Genomic DNA, 10000 nt, shown 5'->3' with positions numbered 1-10000 from the left:
AACAGGTTTAGCTGGTGCCTTAAAAAAAGGCAGAAAAATTGAGGTGAACATCTCTTCTCAGAATACTCATGACTTCACTTGATATGCAGGCGCAATGTAACAAGAAAACATTTTTTTCAAAAGAAGTTGGTGACTTAAAGATTGGTGGAGCCATCTGGTACAAGCCAAGGAAGGCCCATCAGGCCGTCGCTTATCTCCGGTTTCCGTACACAAAGCGACAAGGAGTATTTCTACTCCCCCCTGGATGGGATGCTAGTCCATCGCAGAGTTACCCCCAGCATTTTTGCCGGTACCCATTTATACACCTGGGTGGAGAAAGGCACCCAATCTCGTACTTGTAAACAAATCCAAAGATCAATGTCATAATTGAATGCAAGTTTGCAAGAACTTCTGCAAGAAGACCTAACGGCAAGATTGCTAATTGGCCTTAAACTTAACCTTACCCTTAAATCAATTACACCTTACACCTAACAAATTTACCTGTAATAATCAAGGACTTTTGTGTCATCTTTCACTTTTAGTTTGGCCCCCTTTGCTAAATCTTTCTGAGACTTCATTTTGTCACCGCCATCCCAAACGAGGAATACCTCTCCTTCAATTATTCTGACAACGATAAAAAGAAAGGAGAAAACTACACAAGTCAAGGGCTAACTAAAAACGACAGCAAAGTATTCAGGGAGTGTATCAGTTCATAAAACAACAAGTGCTCTATGGTCAAAAGGAATTCTATATTTGAGATGCTACTCTGCCGCAGGGTTTCCCCGGATGTATGTTGTTGATACGCAACCTGGGTGGAGAGAGACAGTGTGGATTCAAGTTTCCTGCCTAAGGAAACGAGAAGGTGACAGAGCTAGGCTCGGACAAGTTACCCTGGGGTTTAGCCACTCACCTTCAGTGACTCCACAACACTGTAGTCTCATGCATTGCTTGTTTAACAACATTTAGAGCGAGTTTCAATTGAGTGTCGTAAAACCAAAACCGAAGTAATTACTTTGTCCCAATCAAAAAGGACGCAGAAAATCCAGTAAACCAACAAAAACTCCAAGTAATAACATGTAGCCGACACAAAGCGCGGGAAAATGTGCATGCACAAGCCACGATTGGTTTTGGTTTCACTTCTGATTGGTTGAAAAAATGGTGCAAGAACTTTGAGCCAAACACCGAGTGAAGTAATACAAAACCAAAGCAATTCGCTAATTACTTTCAACACTCAATTGAAAACCGCTCTTAGGTCCTTTCAAAAACCGGTAAAAGTTAAGAATCCGATCCCACCAACGCGATGGCCAACACGTCGGCCAACGCGTCGGTCGACACACCACCAACACACTCCCGACACGTCCGCCAACACACTACCGACAGTCGACCGACAGTCGACCGACACGTTGGCCGACGTGTTGGCCAACGCGTTGGTGGGATCGGATTCTTAACTTTTACCCAAAAACCACTTCTCACCTGAGTATGAGACTCGTAGATTTTACTGTCTAATACCTGACGATTTTACTGGACAATTGGGGCCACTTTAGGCGTGAATAGGTTAATAATTCACTATTTGGACACTGGCACGAGGAAAATAAAGGAGCAATGCCCTTGCAATTAAGTCGTTCACATGTGATCATATGGGCAATTAGCATAAAAATGAAAAAAGGTATATCAAAAGCCAACTTGGAAATGGTCAAGTTTGTTGGTTCTCTACTCTACTTCACAAGGGCTTTATCCAGGTACTCTGCTTTGCTCTTTTTCTCAAAAATCAACTTATGATTTGGTATGAGTTGAGTTGATTTGATTTCTGTATAGTGTCTCATCCAATAAGTTACCCAGCACTAAATACAGGTGATACTTGTACAGTTCATTATTTATTCAAGAGGAACATTGAAACTTGTTTGAACACACCTGGTTTCAATGAGAAGATCTGAATTACTGGCGTATAACACTGTTTTGCAGATCAGTTCCTGTGTAGCAGGGATGGCTGTGTTGTTGGACACACACAAATCAGACAAATAATCAAGAAACCTGATAACATGGACAGAAAAAGAAACAGTCTTGTGACTTAATTCTGGCCTCATAAATCCATACTTTTTAAGGGCTCTGATTACTGCAATTTTCCTAGTTAAGCTAAGTTACCGAGCCTAAGAATGGAAGCAAGGCTGCTGGTGACCCTATTTTGATGCGAACTTTTGTGCTTTTCTAATGCTTATGTGGACCAATAATAGAATTACGACAACACAATTTACATGATAAAGGCAACAAGGTCTGTATCAATACAAGGTCACCAGCATCCTCACAGCCATTCATAGGAAAGGTCACTGAGCAAGCAACCGTACAATGGACCATTCTGCAGAATCTCACCATCAAGCACCAAGCATTTTGGCTTCCATCGATCAAATTCCCGAACATAGACAATTAAGATTGACTCAACCTCTGGAAAGTGAATTGGAGTGAACTTTGTTTACTTCACAGCTTCAATACCATTATGATACCTTTTTAGAGGTTCTTCGGTAAAAAGAATTGTACAGATTCTATTGCTTTCTTTCCCCGTCAAGTTTGAATGTCCAAATGTACTGTGGGAATCAAAGATGCTGATTGGTAGGTTATGTCACGCATTAATTGATTTCAGCATCCATGGTTAACTCTTGGCTTGGCACATTTGGAAATTTGATTGATGGAAGCCAAATGGCAATTTGACCGTTGGCACTTTAAGATGAGATTCCACAGAATTAAGAAAATCGCAGTATAAGCTGGAGCCTGCAAATTTTGCCCAATTTCACTGTGTTTCCTACCAGCCCACCTAAATTATGCCATATGTGTACTTTTCCCCTTTTTTCCGACACGCTGATAAGTTAGATGCAGTCTGTTTTGACTTGATTTGTATTTACACCAAACATCCAAAGCAATTATTTTGAATAAATATTTTTAAAAAGTGATCTTTGCATCAAAGATTATTTAAAAAAATTATGCACGATGACCTAGATTGTGCTACTTGAAACTTCTTAAAAAGTAATTGCAGTACCACTTAAACTAGTAATATAGGCCAAATTAATATAATATAGCCAGCCAGGTCTTTAACGTTTTACATGTACAGGTGACTGTAGGTGACAGTTAGACACTGCACAAACAGTGGCACTTATAGGCAAGACAGTTAATATAAACCAAAATGATGTTATTGATCATTGGCAATAACTTTCGCCACCTCAAGGAGTGTTCAATGCTCCCCTACTTGCCTGCATTCTTTCTTTTTACGTACAAGGTTCACAAATGTTTCAATCTCAGTTCTGGTGATGTGCTTTTCCAGCAGCTTTCTGTTGTTATGTACAAGATCAGTAATGGTGTCCTCAGCCAGAATGTCATAACCTATCTGTGCTTGCATGAAACCAAACTGCTTCGCAATGTATTCCTGAAAGAAACGCCAAAATGCTCTTGTTTGACTTACTGTCTAGGAAAGGACAGTTGTTTGTTAAATTTTGTTTCACATTATTGAATAAATTGGAGCAACAAATGGAAATATGTTCCAGTAGTATATTCCTTAATAATTGACGATAAACATGTTGTAGCAAGACCTTGAAATAAAACAAACACAAATTGGGAATACCAGGTCACAAAACCTGTTGCATCTTAAAAAATGTGATTTGTGTATAATCTTTACACAAATGAGGTGTGTGGAATGCTGGTAATGCAGGCGGGTGGATAATTAATGTAAGATGTCCTTTAGATCATGCCCAGATTCACACAAGGTGTGAATCAAGCATTTCACAAAATGGATATTGAATTATAAGATCATGGCAAGTGCCCTTGAAAGAAAACAGATAAGGAAATTACGAAGCTTCTACAGTGGTTCATCCCATTAGCTTTTACCTGATTTTTCCTATACGTTTGTTGAGAGTGTCTCAAAACCCTGTAACACAATCTAAAAATATGACGGAGTGGTGCATGTCTTGGATCAGAGAGTTCTTCTATCCTCATGAGAGGTCCTGAGTCCTTGTCAGTGAATGGTGCTTTCAGTAAATTGAAAACCTAAGGATGTAAAAACAGATTATAAAACCCTATAACACCACTCAAGGCAACATTGATCCATTTAACTCAACTCTCTTCAACTTCCAACCAGAAAGCTCAGTAAGGTGTTCTTAGTGCAATGTACTATTACATGAATGTAGGAAACCAAGAGTTCAAAGCCAGTCCTAAACCATTTGAAGTGTTGCTGTTGTAACAGAATCAGTGAATGCTTGGATTCTAAAGGTTTTGGAGAGAAATGATCAACCATTAGCCTGATCTCACAGTGCACTTAAACTTGTTCAAGAACGCATACCATCCAAAGAGTTGGGGCCCAGTGCCCCATTAAGTGGTCTCTTACTCCTATGCCCTAGGGCACCTGTAAATTCTATGGAAACTGAAAGTAAAATTGTCGTCCCAGCACTGATTAAGACTGCCGAGTTTCTTAAAATCTCAACTGAGCTACATAAAAGGATAACACAGACATGATAAGAGCTTAGCAAATTGACAAAGATTGCAAAATGTTTCCTCTTGGCTCTCATAGGGATGGTAACATTCATTTTCTGGTGGAACATTAAGAGACTTTTATAGTTAGTGAGTAATAATTATACTGACAAAAGAGTGTTAATTAGTACTTCCCTGCTACCAGAGATCTCGTTTCTTTTTGGGTTCGCTGACGAGTACAGGAAGAAAACCCTCTGCCATGGGTTTAAACTCAATTTGACCCAACGGTACTTGTCAGCCCAGCAAAATGCAAAAGAAAAGAGACATCTGCCAGCAGAGAAAATTAGTACATGTACAAGAAGCCAGTAGGTTTTTTTGCTACATCATTCAGCCATTATCATTATCGTTAACGTTCATTTAGTGAACATAAACAAACCTCCTTCAAAATGTACTGTTCCCTCATTAATTTCTGGCGATCTCTGTTGGGATTTTGCACAGAAATATTCAACACATCTTCACGCTGAGTGTCATGCTCAGTAACAAAGTACACAAGGTCTGTCAAGAGCTGTGTCACAAACCTGGTAAATAAACAAATTTATTGTTATGGTGACACTATGTGAGACTGTCTAAAATTATCCAAATTTTACAATGGGGGGGGGGGGGGGGAGGGGGGGAAGACTCCAAAGAATAAGCTACCTCCAGGAGATCACTCTGACTCAAACAATAATGTGTTAAATGGAGCCTTGTAAAGGACAAGTTTCTTGGTTGACTATCACAGTACTTAGAATGTAGCACAAGTTATGGTTTGCTCTCTAGACTTGATTTCCTCATAGAACTTCTATCGTTCATAACTTTCTTTATTTTTAGTACCGTCGTTCGTGTTGAGTGTAGCTTCCAGTTTCCATCTTGTTGGCAAATGAAGCTAACACTTTGCTGGCATCATTGGCAAAGTCTAAATCCCGCACTTCTGCTGGTGGGACAGGAACAATAGCAAATGCTTCTTTGTCTTCCTTGATACTTGCAGTACCAATCTAAATAGCATTGACCATAAAAAAAATGAACAATTAAGAAACACACACAAAAGGCAACTTTGCGTTCATTTTCACTTTGCCATAATATAATGTTTGGACCCAGATGATGTAAAAAACACTGTATTGGTAAGAACTAGACTATAAAGTGGGCATTGGGTGTGAACTCAATTGGTTGAATTGCTAAAATAATACTACTTGGTAGGGTGAGGACACAGCTACATGTAATCACAATGAGTTTATGTACTGTAACATGCTTGTGAGGAGCATGCAGTCAGCAAAAATATTTTGTTCATTCAACCTATTGTTTTGTCGAGTTCTTTAATTCTTGGTCAACGTCATCACAGATGGCAACTCAGGCATCTGTCCCCAAAAGGCATGGTAAACAGGAACAAGTGCCACAGATAAAAACAGTGATTAATTAAGAAAAGTGAGAGAAGGAAGTTTTAAAACAACATGCACTCCGACTTACAAGGAGTAACAATACATGTAAAATATCACAAATGAGAACTGCAAATGCCACTTGTATCTCTTTGTATCAAGTTTTTACTTTCTAAATTGCATTCATCTGAAGTTAAATTTAATGTCGAAATTAAACTACATGTACAGCTGCAGCAATTAAGCTAGTCTACAGCCCATACAGCGGCTCTAACAAATGACAATGAATGCATCTTGTTTGTACCTTTTGCATGACAGGTCTCTCCTCACTCTTGTCAATGGGTATTGACGTGGAATGTACCCAGGTATTTGTGCAGAGATGTCTAAGGCGAACATACGATGATCTGTTAAATGAAACAAAGTGATGAAAGTCAGTTCCAGTATAATTATAAAATACATGATCAGTAAGCGTGCAATATTATTTCTCTCTTCATTCAATAGTGAATAAAGCACTTACCTTGGTACTACTGAGTCAGGTCGAGTGAGAGTGGTCGGATCAAGTTCAAAGATTGACGCTACATCATTTCCATGAGGGACTGGCACAAGATGGCAAACAGCACCATTTCCCTTCAGCTTCTGTCTGGTAGTGTCTTTGGTTGGATCATCATCAGTCTGCAAGAAGAAGCAATATACTTATTTCAGAACCTACTGGAACCACTGTGGTTGCATAAAAGCATAGCCATATAGACCGGAAGGGGGATGGAAATGCAGGCCGGAGGAGGTATGGACAGTCAATTTCTGCTGCGTGACAACCTTCTTTAGAACTGGTATACAGCGTACTATAATTTATTGTAAAAGTTTCAAGAGTGTTTTTTTGACTAAGCCAACCCTGTGCAAGAGGTTTTTCATTTTCCCACTAAAATCATTTATTATTATGATACTCTTAAGAGCAAGATGGCTTTGCCTGAATTTTCTTGAATTCTTTCACTTACGTCCAGAAATTCAAGAAATTACATCAGTCTACGCATGCCCAATTGTGACATCCAACATAAGGTGTCCCTTAAAGTCTAAACATTTTCTACATATTTCCAACAATACCATAAGGGTAAAGGTTAGCATTAATTTTGGGGATGGGTAAAAGCAGCTGTTTATCCTTACTTGTTAAAGAACGAATGGTCTGTCCCTTACCTCTGCTGCCAGGTAGTCTCCTGTAGCCAGATGTTTAAATCTGAATAACCCATTCCAGTGCCCTGCTCCTCCACGGCAAGGGTCATGCTGAACTACCTACATGAAATGGAACATGATATCTTGTACAGTGTAACCTTTGCCAATGAAAGTGCTTGAAGATGCCAATAAGTCAGTTAAGCTGCCTGACCTTGAGTCAAACATGCAACAAAGTCGACCATGTAACTCTTGCAACACAAGCAATTATGCCAGAGATAGCACGCAACTGATCACATGATACATCAAAATTAATACAATTGAATTAATTATTTTGGTTAACTTAGTATATAATGTCAATTCAGGAAAGTTTTTCATAATGAAAAATAATAGTTTGCATGCACAGCAACTGAGTCATGAGGCACTAGTACTCTGTGCAGGGTCTGCTTTTTGGAATGTGAATAAAATAACAAAATGCTGTTTTGTTGTGTCCTTTGTAATAACATAGACCTACGTCCAATCAAAAACTGTGTCCCCTTAAACCCTTTTTCTCCTTGGGGTGACACTTGGAGGTATCACTCTATCTAACACCAGATGATGGGGAGTGGGTTCAAGAGCAAAACAGTTAAGAAGAGCTACATGGGTGCCTACATTGGAGATCTGCTATCCCTGAGCAGTTTCCTACAATATGAAATCATTGGCCAGCCCTACATAGCATAGGCCCCATCATAATTTCAAGTAAAGCAAATCAATTTTGGTATTTACTCAATTAAACGCCGCCCTTGATTAAATGTCGCTGATGGAAGTACCAATAAACACCGCACCCAATCACTAGAATGCACCGTTTAATCGATTGTAAGAAAAAACAAATACATGTTTAATAATATTAATTTTTCTGAACATTGATCACTATTACTATTCTATCTCCTCAAAAAAGCGAGACCCTGGAACTTAATTAATTAAACATGTTTCTGTTTTAAATAATATTTACAAATGAATCTAACATAATTATTGTTGTCACGCAGTGACTAAAAAAATGTGACTTTGAAATAAATGCCGCATCAAACACGCAAAAATTTAATGGGCGCCACTTGAGGTATTTAATTTCAAGTAAATACGGTACTGTTTAAACCACCATTTTACTGTGGCTAAATTTATTAAAGGACTGATAAAAATTCAAAGACCCTACTAAAGCTACATGCAAATCACCTCCACTTCCCAGAGTGCCTTGGAACTTGTGGCAGAGGTTGCCGTTTGTCTCGCAGTGGTTCTTAAAAAGACATACGACTTCTTTTTGTAGTCATCACAAGTCAGAAATTTCTCTTGCTCTGCGTGAAACAATCTGACTACATCACCCTGAAACAAGTGAAATAATCTTTTTTGTGTTGTTCTAAACAATAATTATTGGACAACCTCTAAGTAGAGTTAACTGATTAGAGTGTAATGTGTAGTGCTAGAGTTTCTATCCCATATGAACCATGTGAGCGTTAGCCCTACTGATGGAAATGGGCCCACACAAGGACAGAGAAAACTTCTGACCAGGGTGGGAATTGAACCCACGACCTTCAGGTTAGATAAGTGCTACACGGCCAACGTTTGTATAAACGTAACCTTTCCTTCTAATTAAAGTAGTTGTACTCCCCCCTCCCCCTTAGTAAGTAACTTGTTCTAAAGGGAATTTATTACATTAAAATAGCAAGCAAAATTTATTTTTACATGTAAAAGGTTACTGTTCAAAGTTCAATGATGAAAGACAAAGATTAAGAACATTCAACAGTCGAGAAGTGTCTGATTTCTAAAAAATCTGATCCCATTTAATAAACAACTTACTGAACTCCTAACCGGGTGGCCATACTGGCAAATATTGGCCCTTGGTCCGCTGCCCCAATATTCCCCAGTTCAGCCCTCTCACTCGTTTAGTAAGAGGATATTATTTCACAAAATAAAAAAATATCTTACCCCTTTAAGAACCTCCTCACTGTCATCCTCAAATGCAAGGAAAAGGGATATTTTCCAGCTGGTGTTGCAGTTAACAGCATTGACCTTCATATATATCAGAAATGCATACATGTAACAATTTTAATAACAATTGAGCAGAGGAAAGTTTCAGTTAAATAAAGAAATAACTTTACTTTTAACTTCAAATTTCAAAGTGTTTGCTTTTGCACAAGCCTTCGTCACTAAAATTTATAATATATTAACATAATTTTATCAAGCAAAATATGGTTGTTTATTTTGAGACCTAATAATTTTACCTATGTTCACCATGATGGATGGTTACAGTGTATTTACCCACATGGAAAACAAAAGGCTGCATTAAGGAGAAAACTACATTATACAGGTACCGAAATTAAAGTACATGTATTGCACTGTACTCAGATGTATGCATGCAAATTGCTTTAATCCAGAAAGCACACAGCCACACTTTTCCTTGATTTGGACCTCTAAGGATTTTGAAAGTAACAATGGATGCAGCTAACGTTAAAGATAGAGAGAATTATTTATCTGCATCCCAGTCATACAATGGACACAACTTGAGGCTGGTAAATTAAATTATACATTACAAAGTGTCTCAGAAGGGAAGCAGCAAATACGGTAACAGCATTTTCCCATTAGTTTACCCGTTACTCACCTCTTTGCACCCAGGATTATCAATCAGTTCTTGATTACTTGCATGAAGAGGCTGTCCAGCATTCACAGGATTTAGGATAACTTTATCACCTATGACAACCTTGTAAAATAGAAGAGAACCTGTATTTTATACAGATTTAGCTATTTTAAGCATGAGGCACTGCAAAAGAGATAACACAAATAAAAATAGAAATATTGTATGCGTTGTAGTTCAATTTTATCCCTGGGGTTTAATTTTTTATACTAGTTCAAAATGTTTGAACCCATCCATTTTTTTCCAAACCAGTTTAATATTTCTATAACACCACCCATTTCAACATGGTTGGATATTTTTCTGCATAAATTAAAAAGAACTCGTTATGGAGTAAGTATGA

At 38.3% G+C, this 10000-nt stretch overlaps 1 protein-coding gene across 2 annotated transcripts in view; it reads right to left on the bottom strand.

Annotated features, from left to right (window-relative positions):
- Window positions 1–10000, bottom strand: part of LOC138015054 (inositol 1,4,5-trisphosphate receptor-like) — a 72386-nt gene that overhangs the window by 45904 nt on the left and 16482 nt on the right. For both annotated transcript variants that reach the window (XM_068861953.1, XM_068861954.1), the window contains exons 7-19: window positions 9628–9726; window positions 8955–9038; window positions 8205–8351; window positions 7023–7118; window positions 6352–6506; window positions 6139–6238; window positions 5299–5459; window positions 4865–5006; window positions 3850–4008; window positions 3219–3391; window positions 1891–2010; window positions 481–603; window positions 1–18 (exon numbers count right to left, since the gene is read on the bottom strand). The exon at window positions 1–18 is cut by the window's left edge and continues 78 nt beyond it. In XM_068861953.1, coding sequence (XP_068718054.1) covers window positions 1–18; window positions 481–603; window positions 1891–2010; window positions 3219–3391; window positions 3850–4008; window positions 4865–5006; window positions 5299–5459; window positions 6139–6238; window positions 6352–6506; window positions 7023–7118; window positions 8205–8351; window positions 8955–9038; window positions 9628–9726 — 1577 coding nt within the window. The remainder of the gene's footprint in view (window positions 19–480; window positions 604–1890; window positions 2011–3218; window positions 3392–3849; window positions 4009–4864; window positions 5007–5298; window positions 5460–6138; window positions 6239–6351; window positions 6507–7022; window positions 7119–8204; window positions 8352–8954; window positions 9039–9627; window positions 9727–10000) is intronic.

The sequence above is a fragment of the Montipora capricornis genome, chromosome 9, assembly GCF_036669925.1.
Source record: "Montipora capricornis isolate CH-2021 chromosome 9, ASM3666992v2, whole genome shotgun sequence".
In the NCBI taxonomy this organism is placed as follows: Eukaryota; Metazoa; Cnidaria; class Anthozoa; order Scleractinia; family Acroporidae; genus Montipora; species Montipora capricornis.
This window is presented reverse-complemented; position numbering and strand designations above follow the sequence as displayed.